At 33.9% G+C, this 19,240-nt stretch overlaps 2 protein-coding genes across 3 annotated transcripts; one reads left to right on the plus strand and one right to left on the minus strand.

Moving 5' to 3' along the window:
- Positions 1–2,625: 2,625 nt before the first annotated feature.
- Positions 2,626–4,801, plus strand: LOC8264800 (disease resistance protein RPM1). Its single transcript, XM_048376241.1, is given in 5 exon segments — positions 2,626–3,706; positions 3,919–4,050; positions 4,140–4,388; positions 4,391–4,497; positions 4,499–4,801. Coding segments are annotated over 4 exon segments (498 nt in total). The 5' UTR covers positions 2,626–3,706; positions 3,919–3,992; the 3' UTR covers positions 4,583–4,801.
- Positions 4,802–13,401: 8,600 nt separating this feature from the next.
- LOC8264803 (protein IN2-1 homolog B) lies at positions 13,402–17,310 on the minus strand. Of its 2 annotated transcripts, XM_002525018.4 has the most exons (10): positions 17,041–17,309; positions 16,855–16,929; positions 16,666–16,726; positions 16,274–16,360; positions 15,498–15,596; positions 15,323–15,422; positions 15,164–15,240; positions 14,869–14,976; positions 13,729–13,809; positions 13,402–13,616 (listed from the first exon to the last, which is right to left on the minus strand). In XM_002525018.4, the coding sequence occupies exons 1-10, from the start codon at positions 17,259–17,261 to the stop codon at positions 13,605–13,607; spliced, it is 921 nt and encodes a 306-aa protein (XP_002525064.1). In that variant the 5' UTR covers positions 17,262–17,309; the 3' UTR covers positions 13,402–13,604. The 2 variants fall into 2 exon arrangements, with proteins under 2 accessions (XP_002525064.1, XP_048232021.1); XM_048376064.1 differs by lacking the exon at positions 15,498–15,596 and having other exon boundaries at positions 17,041–17,310.
- Between the last annotated feature and the right edge of the window lie 1,930 nt (positions 17,311–19,240).

Consider the following 19,240-nt stretch of genomic DNA (forward strand, 5'->3'; position numbering starts at 1 on the left):
AAGAAAAATAAAGGACATAAAGGACAGAATGAAGAGTAAGAGTAGGAGACACTTGAACACAACCAGCATGTATAACTTGAACTTTAGCATTATTTGGTAACAAAAACATTAAAAATTAGTTTAAAACGAAGAAACTTTTAATGAACATGCTATGTGATCAGTAGCTCATATATCCACAATCCAAGTATTGGCAATATCGAGACTAAAAGGAATCTCAGATTTAGTAAAAGAAACAGAGTGCATAGCTGAGATGTTATGATCTGGAGCAAAGTTGTTTGAAATGCCATTTACAGAGACAAGTGAAGGTGTGATTGATTGTTGTTGAAGTAATATCATAAGTTGATTGTATTGATCATGATTAAAGAAGAACCAGATGGTTGAGAGCTTGAAATTTGTAATTCTGAAGAATGATTGTTATTGCTATTAGACTGCATAGCATAATGCATAAAAACAACAACATTAAAGTCTCCTTCATTGTCAAGTGAAGCTTCAACTTGATTAACATATATATTTTGCCTAGGATAAGGCTTGTAATTGGGTGGATAACCATGCTTTTTGTTGCATTTGTCCACTGTGTGTCCCAACATACCATAAAAACTACATATAGGCTTCTTTCTTTGAGCATTAGGACCAGTACTCGAATTGTAATGTGATTGAAATGGAGCAGGTAACAGACCAGAAGTAGAGTTGCAAGAAGTTCCAGGATTGGAAAAATTTTAAAATTGAGAAGCTGCATTAGTATTGCCTTTGCTATGACAAACTGTTGGTTCAGACACATTAGCAAAAGTTGGGCCATTTAATCGACATTCATGTTGCATGACCAAGGAAAAACCTTATTTATAGAAGGCAATGGATCCATAAGCATGATTTGAGATCTCACAGTAGCAAATTATCATTCAACCTAGTCAAAAATCTAATAACATGATCATTTTGTTGAAACTTAACCACTTTAGTCAAAGCACCATAAGCCCACTGAGGAGTACAATTACAAGAAAGAATCACTTGCAAATTGGTAAATTCATCCCAAAAAATCTTTCATTGAGTGAAATACTCAGTAACAGCAAGAGTATTTTGTTGAATAGTGTAAATTTCAGCTTGTAACTAAAAAATGCGAAAAGCATCACCTTGAGAGAAAAGATCTTCAAGATCTTGCATATATCAAGAATATTATCAAGCCAAATGATACTGCAAGCAACAGTATCAGGAACAGATGTTTGTATCTAAGAAAGAATCATATTATTGCATGGTTTCGAAGATTGAAATAAAAGATCAGTGGAGGGAGGCTTTGCAATGGTTCCACCAATAAAATCTAGCTTATTCTTTGATTGAAGAGCCATTTTCATCGCTCGAGCCCAAGGATGATAGTTAAGACTTGTTAAAATTGGAATAACCAAACAAACTGAAGGATTTTCATTAGGATGCAAGTAAAAAGGACTTGAAGAAGTATTTTCTTGACGTTGAATGTATGTGTTTGCTGCCATTAGAGAAAGATGAAGAAAATAGGGTTTTTAAGGACAAAACCACAAGATCTAAGAAATCAATCAAGAGATTATGGAAACAAATCACAAAAACACAATCAGCAAAGGAAGCTGAAAAAGAAAATGTAATTTTATTGAAGAAAAAGCTAAGGAAGAAATATGGGTTTCTGCAGATTCTAGAACAAACAGGGGAAGAAGACGATGTATGCTCTTATACCATAACACAATTTAGAAACTAAGATTTGGAAGAATTGATTTCTCATTAATTGAAGAAGAAGCTACAGAAGGAATATATACATCAAAGAAGTTTAGTCAATAGTTTAACTAAGAAACTAACTAACCATCTCAACCAATCAAAACAGGAGAGAGAAAAAATCTCTAACTAATTAACTAAAATAAATTATAAGTTGTGATATGTATTGATGGACCAACATATCCTAAAACTGAAATTGTTTGTACTAGGCCTCAGAGCAATGATGTTAAAAGAAACCCTTGAAAGTGAAAAGTTCATGTCAAACATGAGTTTGCTTGTGGGTAGAAAGAGTTACCAGCAAATAAAGAAAAGGAAAAAGAGTTGAAGAAAATCGGTTTTAGAGATGATCAAGAAATTGAAGCTAACAACAAAAGAAATCAAATGTCTGCCTATGTTCAAATTGAAATATCCACTAAATTTGTCAAAGAAGAGTGTTAGAATGTGACAAAACTTGTAATTCATTGAATTGTTAAGATTATATTTTATTTGTTGTAAAAGAGTGATAATTCTTATTTTAATTTAATGTCTATATTAATTAATAAATATATAAATAACAATAATTATAAATAATTTTATCAAATATAATTATTAATATCGGCTATCAGCAACCGTTTAGTCGGTCGGGTTTTTAACTTTTTAATTTTTTTAAATTTTTGCTAAAATTTACACTATATTAACACAATTTAGCTGAAAATTAAAATTAATGTGTCAAAGTTTAGCCTTGAATTGGAAATTTAAAATTACATGTTAAATTTGATAATAAATGGAGAATTTTTTTATAATTAAGCCTAGAGCACATTTATAAAGAAAGAACACATGAGAAAAGATAAAGAATTCCCAAATTCTCTCTCTAGGATTTTGTCTCATATGCTACTATCGTAATACAAGGTAACAAGTGGCCATTGATAATGAAGATCATTTTCGAGAAACTGCGGGTTTCTTTTTGTTTTGATTATTTTTTGTTCTGTGATTTTTTTTTTTTTTTTTCATATTTCATGTTTGATTGACGAGAAAGACAAAGTCGGTCTTTTTCTGTGTTTTAACTTGAATGATAAGCCAACGAATGGGTGGTTGGTGCTACCAATTACATATATGAGATTGTGTTGATTTGTGTCGGTAATTTGATATACGTGGTTAATTTGCAGAATGTGTATTGTATTCTAGTAGATGTGAGATTCAGTATTGACGTATATGGGTAATTTAAGGATTGTGTATTGTGTTTTTGTAGGTGTGAGATTGAGTGTTGATGTGTGTCTAATTTGCAGACTCTGCGTTAATGATGATGAAGTTTGTGTTTGATGAAACAAAGGTGGTTGTGGTGGTCGGTGATGGTGGCGGTGATCAGTAATTCGCAGACTGTAGGTTGATGGTGATGAACAGTACAAAATTACAGTAGAAAGAATTAGATCATATCATCTCTAAGCCAAGAACAAAGTTGAACAGCAAATCAAGTGTTAGAACTATGCCTTACTTGTATTTTAGTCGCAAATTAGGCGATTGAGTAAAGATGTATTACATGGAGATGCCCAGAGGAAGCCCTCAAGATGATGTCGTTCCTGTGACATTTGCTATACCACCCAGCAAAGATGAGAATTCTTCTTATATATCAAATTATGAAAAGCTTCTGCCTCATCTCCAATCTTGCTTAGACTACATTTCAATCTTTTGCAGGAGACACTGTAGGAGGAAGGGTGAACTGATTCGGCTTTTGTTGACAGAAGGTCTAATACCAGAAAAAAGAGGAGAATGATGGAGGATGTTGCTGAAATGATTATTAGAGAGTTAATCAGTAGAGAAATGCTTCAAGTAGATCAAAGGTATGAAGCACTAGAAGTTCCTGGCCCGTATAAGAAATTATGTCTTCTTGAAGTGGATGAACAAAATTTTATTGCTAAAGCTGCAAATTTACCTGTACGTGCTTTCATAAAAGATGATGGGAAGAACAATCCTCTTGACTTCCAAAGTCTTCAAATCGGTACTCTGTTTCTGATTACTAATGATGCTACTGATTCTTATCGAGGCCTTTTTCTCTGGCATGTATGCAAGCTATTTGCAAGTTGCAATTTCTGTTAGTATTGGATATACAAGGTGCCATAGAATCCTTGCCTGATGAAGCGGGAAATATGGTTCACCTTAGGCATTTGCGCTTATTTAACTCAAATCTGAATAAGCTTTCATGGACCTTAGGCAATCTCCATAAACTTCAGACTTTGGATGCAAGTCTCTGAGGATCGCTTACAAGTGAGCTAGTTGCAACTATCATGAAGCTGGAAAACCTCATCTGCCTAACGCTACAAGCAGAGAAAACATATCTTGAAGGTACATGGTTAAGACTTTACGTGAATTTGAAACATTCCCCTCTCCATATCTTCTTAAAGAGCTTTTTTTTTTTTTTTTTTTATGCGGAGGCCTAGCTCTGATGCCCAAATGGCTTGCCTTCATGGACAATCTTACCAGCTTAGGTTTATTCTACTCTAATTTATCAGAGAATCCAACTTCAGTTCTTCAGCATCTCCCCAAATTAAAAGAACTCACTCTATGGGAAGCCTACAACACAAAGCTCATTGGTAAAGAGTTTTGTGGGGCTGAGGGTTTCTCTAAGCTGGAAATTCTCAAGATTACTTCTGAGGTTCTTGTGGAGTGGACTGAGATAGTCAATGAGCTTTTCCAAATTTAAGGTATCTCGAGTTTCGTTATTGTAAGAATTTGAAGTTTTTTCCTGTGGGTTTACAGAACATTTCCGCACTTCAAGAATTTCTCTTGTGGGGGAGCGCACAAAGATCTTGGAAGGCGACTGCAAGGTGCAGAGAATTACAAGATCAAACATATTTTAAAAGTTTCAATTTCTTGACAATATTAAAGCGCTACATGGAGAAAACTCCAAGGAGGATTCAAGGCCTTTTTTTCTTGGGTTCATGTTCGATTGTCAAATTCCATCTCTGTATGAATTGGCAGATGTAAATGTAGACTTCCAACTTTCTTGTTTTCTTAACAATGTTTATAATCTCCACTGGAAAAACAGAAGTTTGATGATGAATCTCAGTACCAAATACTTCTCTTCATGATATAATCATCATCTCAGTACCAAATACTTCTCTTGCGTAATGTAATTGTTTCATACTCTTGCATTAGGCTTTATCCTGGTTTCAGTTATGCTACAAATTGGTGAAAAATATTCAATTGTTGCATTGAGCAGGAGTCCTCACATTTATTACAAGTAAAACCCAGTGTTTAATTTACTCGGCCAAGTTTATGTACTGATCTTGGACGCCACTTGCAGGAAATTGGGTTAAGGAAAGGAATCACTGTGATTTTCAGCCAATCATTATGGAGGCAAACTGATGTATTTTAGATTGCATAGATTTTTTATGTTTTATTTTTGCTTTTATTCTCCACTAACGTTGACATTAAGCTCATTTTGTGCCTCAATATGATAGAACCCATGATTTTGCTTCTTTTTTTTTTAGCCTTTTGGCAAGGTATAAAATTTGACCTTTCAGTTTCAGTTTAACCTTTTGATGGAAGAGATCCTGTAATTTTTATTGTAATGCTTTAATACTCTGAGAATTATTCTATAATAACTTGTATCTAAATTAGTTAATATTGTTAATAATTTTAGCTATTAGCAAAAAATAAAATTTTCTTGTCTTGTTAGATAATCTAAAACTTATCAGAATTTACTAGAATTAAATTATGAGACTATATATTTCTTTTCAATTTTTTTTCTTTTAACTCTATAAAAATCAATGTAGTTAGGCTTAAATGAAAGTTAAATTAATAAGAAGTCGAATGATAGTGAAACTACAAAAATTGACATTAAACCAATAAATTACAAGTATTGAATTAATAGTGTAACTGAATTTATATGTAAATTGGTAACTGTTTAATTTTCAGAATATCAAAGTATCACAACTATTAATCTCTTAACTTTCTTTTCTGCAGTTGTATATTTTCAGAATCTAATATAACCCTTAAACTGAGGTAGCTTTATATCCTAACATCTGTTTTTTTGAGCCACAACGTTTGAGTCTCATTTGGTCTTATCATTTGCAAATATGATAAAATTGATTTCCTAGAAACTTCTTTCATCTGTTTTTCTTTTTTTAAATCTCATTTTGTTGGCATGCTTTATTGGATTGGAGGATAAATTGATAAAATGGGATACAACCAAGGGTAAGTGTTAGTACATGCCAAGTGCACAGTAAAATAATTTACAGGAAACACAACTTGAACTTGTACATAGATAATTTAGTCAAGAGATATGATTTGCTTTTTAACCCCAAATTTTCTGTAGTGTTCAATAATGCGACTTGTTCAAATCAAACAACCTGTTGAAAAATAGAACTCACCTAATTGTCAAACAATTAGACAAGTCCCAGCCAAAGCCACCCACTCTTTCTTCTTCTCTTCCCCCTTCTTCTCATAACAGAGTTGCAAATTGCAGAAGGGCTGCAAACTAGATTATATTTCGGTTTTCAATCCCACCCAAATAAAATATGCCTTACTTCTACTTCCGCCATGAATCAGACGATGGAGAAGAGATGTTCTTCACTGAGATGCCAGTAAGAAAGTCTCAAGATAATGATGTTCTTCCTATGATATCGTCTTTTACAGCACCCAGCAAAGGTGAGGATTCTTATTTAGCAAACTATGAAAATCTTCCTCATCGTCTCAAGTCCTGCTTAGTGTTGAAGAACTAAACTCTGAAGCAAGAACTCAGAGGCCAAAGGACAAGGACCAAAGATCAAGGCCTCAGGTCTGTACAGCAGAAAGCTGTAAAGACATCTCATCACAGGCCTTTACAGGAAGAAAGGTCGCTTCTACTTTTTCCAGACTAGAAGAGAACGTTGACATAGATCATAGGGGAACATTAGGTAGCTTAAGGACTGTTACCCCTCAGCATGTATATAACAGATTATACTCATACTTGTAATCTTAGAATTTTATTTATAAAAATCATCACAGATCAAAAAAGCTCACAATCACAATTTTTTCATGGTATCAAAGCAGGATTAATTCTGTCATCACTTACCAACCCAACTTCAAAATTTTTCATCATGTCTCACAGTGATATCACAAAATTAACCAACACTGTGTTAAAAATCAAAACTATTTCGAATGGTTAAGGTCTGTTTATATCAGCTTGAGCAGCAGAAAGAAATTAGGGTTCATTACAGGAACCAGAAGCAAGCCAAAACCAATCAATCCAAACCAACCAACCAAAGAAGAAATAGAAGAAATAGAAGAATGGCAAACGACAGACCATATGGTCATGTCATTACTCACAAACACCATTGAGCCTCAAATTTCCAGACTTTGCATATTACTTGACTCATCACAGGCTATCTGGATAAAGATGAAAGGCCTATATGGCCATGAGCAAAATTATGCTCACATCTTTAATTTAAAACAAGAACTAGCTCAAATCAAGCAAGGGACTCGGACAAGCACGAGTTATGCAACTGAGGTACTGATCAGACGGGAGGAACCAGAAGAAGCAAGAAGGAGAGCAGAACAGGACCTGGTGTATACATACCTGGGGGGATTAGACTCAAGCTACGAAGCTTTGAGATCGCAAATCCTGTTATCAAGCAATCTTCCTAGAATCGATGTCGTCATAGCCATCATCCAACAGGAAGAGACTAGACGCACGACTATGAGCGCAACCGCTAACCTCGACAACAAGAACAAAGCCTACCTTACTCACTCAAACCCTCGAGAAACAGCTTGAGCGAGAGGAGCGCCTGCCAGCGTCGAGAGGTGCGACCACTGCAAGAAGCAGGGTCCCACCCAAGACCGTTGTTGGCACCTCCATCCTCACTTGCGGCCAAGTCATAGCAGAATTGAGCGAGGAAGAGGCGGGGGGAGAAGAGAGAAAGAAGAGAGGAAGTTTGGCGGCTTGACCACATGTAACCCTAAAGGTTATGAAGATATGCTAGGGTCGGGTTGTCACTTAAGTAGCGAGTCGAATCCTTTTAATTCGATCCAACCCGACTCCAACACCTACACCTGACCCGGCTTCAGCAATTTGACCCGACCCAACTCCAATGGCTGGGCTGACCCGGATTCGACCCAACTTGCACAACAGACTCGACTCGGATCCGACCCGACAGAAAATTCCCAACTCTCCTAGTTGATTTCTCAGCTTCAATCCATAATTCAGCACCAGCAACCCCGTGTGTTAGGTTTAGTATCTAGAAATTGCACAAATTTTTTAAAAATTTCTCAAGATTGGATAATTGACTTTGGTGCAACCGATTACATGACGCGAGATCCAATAAAATTACAAAATTGTATGCCTACAGATTCCTAATATGTGATCATTGCCAACGAAGGTCGAGCTAAAGCCAGATTGGCTCCTCTAATTTATTTCACAATAATATACAAGATATTCTGCTCTTACCTGACTTTAAGTCTAATTTATTATCTGTTGCAAAAATAACTAAAACCTTAAATTGTAATGTTTTATTCTCACCTACTACAATATTGTTTCAGGATCGAATCATAGGGAAAACGATTGGTGAATGACGTTTTGAAAATGGCTTATACTATCTCATGAACTCCACCAACCAATGTCTTGTCTCGACCAGTCCAGCCGATCAAGGAATGTTGATGCATCAGCGGTTTGGGCATCTGTCCGATAAAATTTTAAACCAGCTTTTTTGTTTAAAATTAAATTCTTGTTGTTGTGGCATTTGCAAATTCTCTAAACATACTCGGTTACCTTTCTCTTTATCTTTTACTATATCTGAAAATATGTTTGATTTAATTCACTCTGATGTTTGGAGACCTGCCCCCGTCACCTCATACAATCATTTCAGATACTTTGTCGCATTCATTGACGATTACTCCCGCACTACTTGGGTTTATTTGTTAAAAGGAAAAAATGAGGTCTTTACTTATTTCCAAAATTTTTTTAACTTTATTAAAAATCTGTACAATGCCAAAATTAAAATTTTTCGCTCAAACAATAGCACTGAATACATAAATAAAAAAATTTCAGACTTCTTTTTCAGAGAAGGGATTTTGCATCACACCACCTGCATTTATACCCCCGAACAAAATGGGGTTTCTGAAAGAAAAAACAGGCATCTCCTTGAACTCACAATTAGTCGGATGCCCTCCTAACTGCTGCGTATCTCATCAACAGATTATCCAGCACCAAACTAAAAAATCTCAATCCTCTAGAAATTCTCAAAGGAAGAAAAATAGAATTAGAGCACATTCGAATTCTTAGTTGCACTAGCTTTGTCCATATCAAACGCCACCACAAACTCGATAAGAGTTCGGTCAAAACTGTGTTCCTAGGATACTCTTCTGAAAAAAAAAAGGGATATAAATGCTATGATCCCTCCACTCACAAAACCTATATCTCTCGGAATGTGTCATTTGTTGAAAGTGAACCTTACTTCACAAATGGCCCAACTAAAACTCATGGGCCCCTTACCTTATTATTTCTGCATAACCTTTTCTTTTTTGATAGTCAAATACAGGATACTCCACCGGGGAGGGAGCCAATTCTAGAGCCAATTCCAGAGGCAATTCCTGAGGCAACTCCTTCAAGGGGAGAGCATGAGAGTAATAAACAAGATGAGTCACAAGAAGAAATTGCCTTGCGAAGATCCCCTCGACCAACCAGACCTCCTACCAGGTTAAGGGACTATGTGTCCCACAAGGTGTCGTATCCAATTCAACGCTTCATTAATTACAATTCAGTATTCAAATCATTATAAGGCATACCTAGGCAATCTCACAATACATACCGAACCCACATCTTTTTATGAAGCTAATTCTAATCCCAATTGGTGTAAAGCCATGAAGAAAGAGCTCCAGGCCCTAGAAAAAAATGATACCTAGGATATTATCACTCTGCCACCAAATAAAAAACTCGTCGGGTGTAAGTGGGTGTATAAAATAAAGTACAAATGTGATGGTACAATTGAAAGATATAAAGCTAAGTTAGTAGCAAAAGGGTTCATCCAAACCTATGGGGTAGACTACCAGAAAACCTTTGTACCCGTAGCGAAAATGAGTACTGTTTGCATTCTATTATCTGTTGCCACTAACTTAGGATGGAGTCTGTTTCAAATGGATGTGAAAAACGCATTCCTCCAAGGGTCTCTAGACGAAGAAGTCTAAATGACCCTTCCTCTAGGCCACAAGTCTTCATCAGATCACTCCTTGGTATGTAAACTCAAAAAGGCTATCTATGGATTAAAGCAATTTCCAAGAGCATGGTATGCCAAGCTAAGCCATATTTTGTTAAACATCAATTTTAACAAATGTGCCTCTGATTCCTCTATGTTTGTAAAACACACCCACACATGTACTATTATTATCCTTGTATATGTAGATGACATTATCATAATCGGTAATAATAATGAGGAGATTGAAGAAGTTAAGCGAAAACTAAAAGGAGAATTTGATATCAAAGACTTAGGTCAACTATCATACTTTCTCAAGATAGAAATAGCCAAATCTCATAAAGGCCTATTCTTATCTCAAAGAAAGTACGTTCTTAACCTTTTGAAAGAAACAGGAAAAATAGGAGTCAAACCTATATATACCCCAATGGAAACTAATATCAAACTTAATTTGGAAGATGGAGACTCATTAGATAACATAGATCAATTATCAGCGTCTAGTAGGAAAGTTAAAATACCTAACGCTCAATAGACCTGATATTGCTTATGCAGTAAGTATGGTAAGCCAGTTTATGCATGCTCCTCGTACCAGCCACTTGGATGCTATTGATAGAATTCTTAGATATCTCAAAAGCACCCCAGGTCAGGGTATTTTGATGAAAAATAATAATACTAATACTAGAGTTGGTTTCTCTGATGCAGATTGGGCAGGAAGCTGTAACAGAAAGTCAACTTCAGGATTCTGCACCTTTGTAGGAGGAAACTTAGTAACATGGAAAAGCAAAAAGACAAACTGTAACTGCAAGATCAAGCGCAGAAGTTGAATATCGAGCCATGGCGTCAACAATTAGCGAGCTCATTTGGATTAAACAAGTGTTTGTTGACATGGGAATAAAATGCAAAGGCCCGACGAAAATGTATTGTGACAATCAAGCAGCCAGGCACATCGCATCAAACTCTATTTTTCACGAACGAACTAAACACATTGAAGTCGACTGCCATTTCATAAGAAAAAAAGTTCAATCTGAAGAAATTGAGACCCCATTCGTCGGAAGTCACGAAGAGTTGCCGGATATATTTACGAAGGCTCTGGACAAAGCAAACCACCAAAATCTTCCCAGCAAGATGGGTTCTATCAACTTATTCAAACCCACCTTGAGGAAGAGTGTTGAAGAACCAAACTCTGAAGCAAGAACTCAGAGACCAAAGGACAAAGACCAAAGGTTAAGGCCTTAGGTCTATACAGCAGAAAGCTGTACAGACATCTCATCACAGGCCTTTGCAGTAGGAAAAATGAGCAACCTTTCTTCCGTAAGGAAGAAAGGTCGCTTCTACCTTTCCCAGACTAGAAGAGAACGTTGACATAGATCATAAGGGGACATTAGGTAACTTAAGGACCGTTACCCCTCAGCATATGTATATAACAGATTAACTCATACTTGTAATCTTAGAATTTTACTTGTAAAAATCATCACAGATCAATAAAGCTCACAATCACAATTTCTTCACTTAGACTATATTTCTATTGCTTCCCTGACATATACAAGAAAAGATAAACTGGTTCGGCTTTTGGTGGCCAAAGGTCTAATACTAGCTAAAGCAAGAGAAAGCTTAGAGGTTGTAGCTGAAAATATCATTCGAGAGTTATTTGGCCTAGGAATGCTTCAAGAATATCACTAGTCTGAATGTGTAGGAGTTGTTGACCCGTATAAGAAATTATGCCTTATTGAAGTGGATGAACAAGAATTTATTTCTAAAGTTGCAAATTCACTTGTGCGTGCAGTATTCGAAGTTGGCAGGAAGAACAATGCTCTTGATTTTAAAAACTTGGAAATTCGTACTTTATTTATGAGTGCTGAAGATGCTGATGATTCTTATCAAGGTCTTTCTTCGGCCTGCATGCAATCTGTTTGCCAGCTGCAATTCCTGTTGGTCCTGGATATAGAAGGTGGCATAGAATCCATGCCTGATGAAGTTGGATTAAACTTAGTTCAACTGACATATTCGGGATTGATTGGCTCAAATTTGGATAAGCTTCCCCGAACTTTAGGTAATCTCTTCAGAAACTTCAATCTTTGGATATAAGGTGGACTCGACTTTTACATGAACTACCAATAGAGGTGCTAAAGATCCAACAACTGAAACATCTTCTGATGTGCGATTCCATTAATAACGGCGGAGTTAGAGTTCCAAAAGAGATTGGAATTTTGGTGAACCTTCAAACTCGTAAAGGTGTGTATGCTAGAGATGGCATCGTCAATGAATTGGCCACCTTAACCCAATTCCGAAAACTCAATGTTACCCGTGTCTCTGAAGATCATGCTAGTGATCTAGCTTCAGCCATCATGAAGATGGAAAACCTCATCTCCTTGTCTTTAGAAACAGAGATGGCATACTTTGGAAGTACACGCTCACAATCTGAATTTGAACCTTTTTCCCCTCCATATCTTCTTCAAGAGATTAAATTAGTGGGAGCCCTAGTTGACATGCCCAGTCGGCTTGCCTCAATGGATAACCTTACCAAGCTATATTTAACATACTCTGATCTATCAGAGAATCAATTTCAGTCCTTCAATATCTTCCCAAATTAAAATGTTCCACTCTATGGAAAGCCTTCAACGCAAAGATCATTGGTAGAGAGTTTTTGTATGGCTAGAGGTTTCCCAGAGCTTAAAATTCTCATGATCATTTCTGAGTCTCTTGTGGAGTGGACTGAGGTAGTGAATGGAGCTTTTCCAAGGTTAAAGTTTCTCAAAGTTTTTTTATGCTCCAAACTTTAGGTTTCTTCCTAAAGGTCTACAGAACATTTCCAAACTCCAAGAACTTTTTTTGTCGGGAGTACATGAAGACCTTACAAGGCGACTGCAAGGTGAAGAGATACAAGATCAAGCACATTTCAAAAGTTAAAAGAGTAAACAAAAAGTTCATTTAGGGTTCAAGGCTTTTGTTTTCAAGTTTGTTTGTTAAATTCCATCTTTGCTTTGCGTTGACAGATAAAACTGTTTAGGCATTTGTACTTCTACCTTTCTTGTATTACTAAATAATGTATTTGTAATCTCCATTTAAAAAACCAGTGTCTAAGAATTCAGCGATGAAACTCTAGACCACCCATCTCCTTCCTAAGAGCCATAAAATTGTTTTATACATTTGTATTAGGCTTATGCTTGTTATAAATACTTTGTCAAACTATGCAACACATTGCTGAAATATATGCTAGTGCACTGCTGGACTAAACTTTGTCCTGTTGGTGCTATAATTGATCTGATCTTAATTGCAGAACTATCAATTATATATCTTTTGAACTAAATCTTCTCATAACAAAAACTATGCTGTAATTCTACTCCAGTCATAAATAAGATAATCGAACAGTAAAACATTACGCGTAGATGACGAGAGAACGCTGAAGATGATGTTGCTCCTACAACACTGACTGAAGAAAGAAAGGCGTAATGACTACTACTTGTATGGCCGCATGGTGTAAAGATTTGTGATGCAATGAAATAGCCAACCATGTTGACAACAAAGAAGGTACTAAAGAGATTATTGATATCATTATACAGTATAAGCTGCTTATTTCACAATTTATTACTTCGACAAGGACCTAACAACACATGGTAAAAAGCCTTTCAATTTATTGGCACTTCAACAAATAAGATATATAGATTAGGTCCTTTAGAGCTAGCATAAGAAAATACTGACTTCATGGCTGGAGAGAGAGTAATATTGAGCTTAGAGCTGAGCCTGCACAAGAACAGGAGTTAAGAAATTAGAAGTTATTGGTATCATCACTCACAATCTGTAACTTTTTCAGGAAATTCCAAGTTTTAGTTACAATACAGTAAACAGAAAGTACCAAAAAGCGTCTCTTGTAGCTTTCAACATACTCCTTCGGATCTCGCCGGGTTTGGTTGTAAGCCTCATTTTTGTTCATCTCCTGCAGCAAAACAATTTATGGTATGATTTGCAAGTAAATAAGCAATAATAAATAAACTCTACATATATTATATGTTACTTATTACATGATAAGTTCTTTTGTTTCTTTTTATTGGACAAAACAGATGCTTCAGTCATTCAAAACTGAAACCATTTCAAAGAAAAAAAAATCCTGAATAGAAGTGAATGGAGAGGCAGAAAAGAAAGATTCAAGCTCACTAGCTCTAACCAGGTTAGGCAGAGATTCAAGTAGTTGACGGAGCCATCTAAAACTGCTCTTTTATCTATACAAGAAAGTTCTGACTCAATTTAAAAGCAATCTGAGGAAAAAGTTGGATAGAAGTTCCATCTGAGGTGGCAAATCTTACAGGCTTCTCGCTTCAGCAGCTTAAAGAGTTCCTACTAAATTGACTAGAATACCACTTGTTTTTAAGGCTAATGATAAAAAAAGTCCAAACCTTTTCAACTTTTTGCGATTTTGACCAAACCTTTTAGCTTTTGCAATTCTAAACTGATATGAATAAACGCTTTCAGTTCTATCCAAGTGACCAAAAGTTAAAACAAAAAAAAAAAATCCCCAAATCAGGTTAGAATTGTAACAATGAAAAGATTTGGTTAAAATTGCAAAGATTTGAAAAGGTTTGGATTTTTTATCATTAGTCTATAATTAATTGGCTATTACCAAAACAAACACCCTACTAAAAACATAATGAGATCTTCTCAAGTTAGCCTGAACATGACTGAAAATATTTATTGTATCTGAACCATTAAATTAAAAATGTCCATTCGGAACTTCATCACATAAAAAATCACTACTCTTCAAAAACATAAAATTAATTTCTTACAAGAAAAACTAGCGGTTAAATTTGAATTTAATGGTTTGAATTTGCCAAATGTGGCATATCGTATTATCAGAAACATGAGATAGTCTGATTTGGAAGACGACATGTTGTACTATAAGAAACATGGGAGGCTACAAATTCAGAGAAGCAGAAATGAAGCTTAATTAGAGATGGAATTAGAAAAAGTTCCAAAGACACATGATCCTGTTTTATCTTACCTCAATCCAAGCAGCCAGATTAGGCCTTCCTGCAGTGATATCATAATCCCTTACATCCAACAAGGCAGGTTGAAATCTATCAATGAATGGAGCATAAGCGATATCCACCTATAGAAAAAGGAGCATAAATCCCTACCTACTTAGTTTAAATGAAACAAATAGAATAGAATCCAGATTAAATCTCACTGCTAGAAAGTGTGTTATCCAACCCTTGATTAAAATGATAGCTCAAGCCAGCAATTTGTGGGAAGCATATATCAAAACCAAAAGATAAACAACAACCTTTTGTCCTTACCAGACTAAACTGCCCAAGGAAAAGGGGTCCATCATCAAATTTGGTAAGGGAAGTTTCAATGAAATCAAGTACAGCACCTGCGACAGTTCATCCGCACTATCACATTATTTAAGTTTCTAGCAGATTAAGAAATATTATAGCACCAGGCACCCAACCTACCGGCTTCATTTGCTTCTCCTTTAAATAAGGAAACTAGAGCTTTATTGAATGAGTCAATATAGGCAATCAACTCTTCAGCTAAATCTTTCTTTGCAGGATCCTTTGAATCAAAATATTAGAATTTTATTTAGATGAAGAGATGAAAACAATAAACAGAGGCAGCTCTGATTCTTACATCAGGGAAAAGTAATGGTCCATCAAAGTTACTATCAATGTACTGGATCAAATCGAGAGATTCCCCTTTGACTTCATTATTGTGTTCCAGTGCAGGTACCTATATAAACTTCTTGCATAAACAATCCAGAAAGAAAGCAAAAATAAATTTCATACAGCAGACTCTAGCTGTTTTGCAGGAACCTTAGACATCTGCTTATCTCATCCTTCATCTCTACATTCAGCCCCAACTCAAAATTTGATTAGTAAAGAAGAAGTTCACGATGCCAATTATTTTAGCATTGCTTAGCAAAATGAGAATTAGTTTTGATGCCAATAGAGTGAGAAACCTACAAGTTATCTGTTTTATCTCAGAAGCAAGCAAATTGTACTGCTCTTGCACAATCCTTAGCCATTTAGTTCGCTCATCTACTCCAATCCGCCTACTCAATTCTTCACTGGCAATCAACTTATCGATCTCACCTAGCGTAAAAGAGAATCCCTTTCGTTCACCTTTGCCCAACCATTTTTTATTATTTCAGAATAACTTCAAAATCCAAAATAGCAGCCATTTAACTAAAATGTCAATTGAGCATCCAAACATAATTTAAAAGAAACCTACAGGCCAAAATTACATGGACAAGCATTTGGATGTTCATGAAATAAAATAGCTATGATCATTGTACAAGTACTAGTACACTTTTTGATACTTTGAAGGACTGATTAGGGCATTACTGAATTCAAGGATATATGAAATCAAAAAACAATCTTAAGCAAATTGAAATTGCATAGTCTCACCTTATTAGGAGGGTAGACTTTCTCTTTATACCAGGCAGGCCTATCTTGCAGATCAATAGGAACCAATTTTATCAAATCCTGCAATCCCTGTTATCCCATTTGGTTATAGACAATAAAAAGACAAGTTTACCATAATCAAGGAAAATAACACAGTAAAAGAGGAAAAGAAAACTTCACAACTGTTATCTGCTGTAGATAAGCTACTCTTTGGAAAAAGAATCTCCATTCAACTGATTGGCTGAATTGAGATGTTAAAACCCTAAAATTTATAATTCCTAAAAGGGTAAGCACTAGCAAGTCTACGTAGAACTACACCTCTTTAAATATGTATGGAGAAACATGATGAGATTAAAATAACCAAAACTCAAGTCCTAAAAAGTAGTAGAAACAACCTTACAGTTGCGAGTAATCCACACACGCTGTGCATATGGGCATGTGTAAGAAATGTACAACCTTAAACAAACACACAGTGATTAGATTAGACACGAAAAAATCAAACAATTGGAGGCCACATATCTCACCAACATAGTAATTAATTATCATCAGTACGAATAAACAGTTGCTGCAAGTGGGTACTATACCTTGTAGTCCCATCAAAGACTGGAGGTGGGTCTGAAGTAGAAGTTAGAGCAGGCGGAAGAACCTCTTTCACAATTCTGCAAACAGAAAGTTTAGATATCAAAAACCCACTAAAAGAATGCAGCTTTTAAAATCTTCTTTTTCTTTTTCGTTAATTTTCTAAGCTACCAAACAACCTAGCAACTTACCCAGTAGCCATAGTTGCTGATATAGGAGCAGTTTTTGAAGTTCTGAGTGAATCATGAAAGGAAGTGAGTGGTTGAAATTGAAGTGAATAAGAGAATAACTGGATTGTACTATTAGTGTTAGAGAATCTTGCAGTTCTCTTGGAGATTAAACGAGGAGAGCAATGGCTAGAAACAAGTGTTGGAGATGTTAGCAGTGGTGAACTAACTGTCAAAGATGCCATTTTAGTGGGCTCTCTTTCTCTGTTTCTCACATTTCATTGCCATTGGTTGTTATAGGTTGGGGTTAAATATTATTTTGGTATAATATATGGCTGAGTTCTGTATTTTTTAGATTGTATTAAAATCTTTTTAAGTTTTAATAAAATTAATTACTATGCTTAATCATGAATTAAATTGATAATTTAAAATTATAATTTAATATTTAAATTTATTATTAAGTATTAAATTCATTTAAAATTAATTTTATTATTAAATTACAGTAAAATCTTACTTGTAGCGCAAGTTAATTTTAGTGTTTATAAATTTAATTTTTTTTATTTATTTATATCTTTTATTTTTTAGCATAATTTAATCTTAAGAAGATTTAAATATATTAAAAATATTAATTATTTTATATTATTAAATCATTATGTAGTTTAATTTTAAACATTTAAATAAAATAAATAGCAAAAAGCTATAATTGTTATTAAATACTAAAATTAAACTGTATTAAAAATAAAAATAATTATTTGTATTAATCTCATTTAAATGGTTGATAAAAGTTTTATTTTTAATATATAAGATTATCATGATCTTCTTCATTTATAGTGAATTTGTCTACTTAGTGTCTAGATTATTTCATTAGATTAAGACATGATTATTTAATTTAATTTTTATTTTTTATTTAATTTAACTATAATATATAATAAAAATAACAATAGAATGATTTTTTAACTAGAAATATTTATTTTATATTAATAATTAAAATTAAATTATATAATAATTTAATAATATTATTGTAAATAAATAATTTTAAAATATTAAAATTTGTTTGAATTAAATTGTATTAAAATAAAAAATCAGAAAAAAAATATTAAATTTATTATTTTAATTAGATACTAAAACTAATTTGTGCTAAGAATAAGATTCTACTCTAATTTGATAATAAAATTAATTTTGGACGAGTTTGATATTTGATAATAAATTAAAGAATCAAATTATATTCTTAAATTTCAGTTTAATTTTTCAATTAATATAAAAGAGGATAGTAGTTAGTTTTATTAAAATTTAAAAAGATTTTAATATAATAAAAAAAATCAGAAACTAACTCATATATTAAATCAAACTACAAAAGAAAATAGTATTTAGCCCTATAGGACCAAAACAGTACCACATCTTCCAGTTCAAGAAAAACAACATAACATCTTTGTTTATTTTATGTCTATTTATATAATTATCTGTCTTATAAAAACTTGAATTATTATATTATTATATTGGCACTAATCATTTAAAAAAAAAAGATAATTCATTAAAAGAACTCAAACATTATGTGTGAAATAGGTCTAATAATCTAAATAATTCAAAATTTTATAAAATTTTACTATTTTGGTCAATTCTTTAAAAATTGTTAATTTAGCCACAATTTAGTAAATTGAGTATAATTTTTAACCTAATTGAGTTATTTGTCAAAATTAAGCAATGCGAAACCGTGACATTGATGTCAATTAGAAAATGAAAAATTCAAATTGATAGGTCTTAATGCCACATTATTTATATATAGTATTTAATTTTGAATTTTTATTTTTTAAATTACATCCATGTTACCATCCACATTACTTAATTTTGACCGGCAACTCAATTTAATGTTAAAGAACATTATGGGCTAAATTGATAAAGCTTAGAGTGAAACTATAAATTAAGTTATTTTTTAAAGGAAAAAGTATATTTTGACCCTTAACATTTGACCTGAGTTTCAAATTAGCATTTAAACAATATTTAGGCTCAATTAAACACTCAATTGAATAAAAATACTATTATATGCCCCTCTTTTAAGGTCTAAAATAAATGGAGAAAATATCCGTTAAAAATGGACGATATGGCAAAGTAGTGGATCTTATTAAATGTTAAATATTGGTAAAAGACTTTTAGTTTCTTTTTCTTCGCACAACTCCTTATAGTTCATCTTCTTTCTTTATCAGTTTGAAGAAAATAACCATAAAAG

Source organism: Ricinus communis, chromosome 6 (assembly GCF_019578655.1).
Source record: "Ricinus communis isolate WT05 ecotype wild-type chromosome 6, ASM1957865v1, whole genome shotgun sequence".
NCBI classification, from domain to species: Eukaryota; Viridiplantae; Streptophyta; class Magnoliopsida; order Malpighiales; family Euphorbiaceae; genus Ricinus; species Ricinus communis.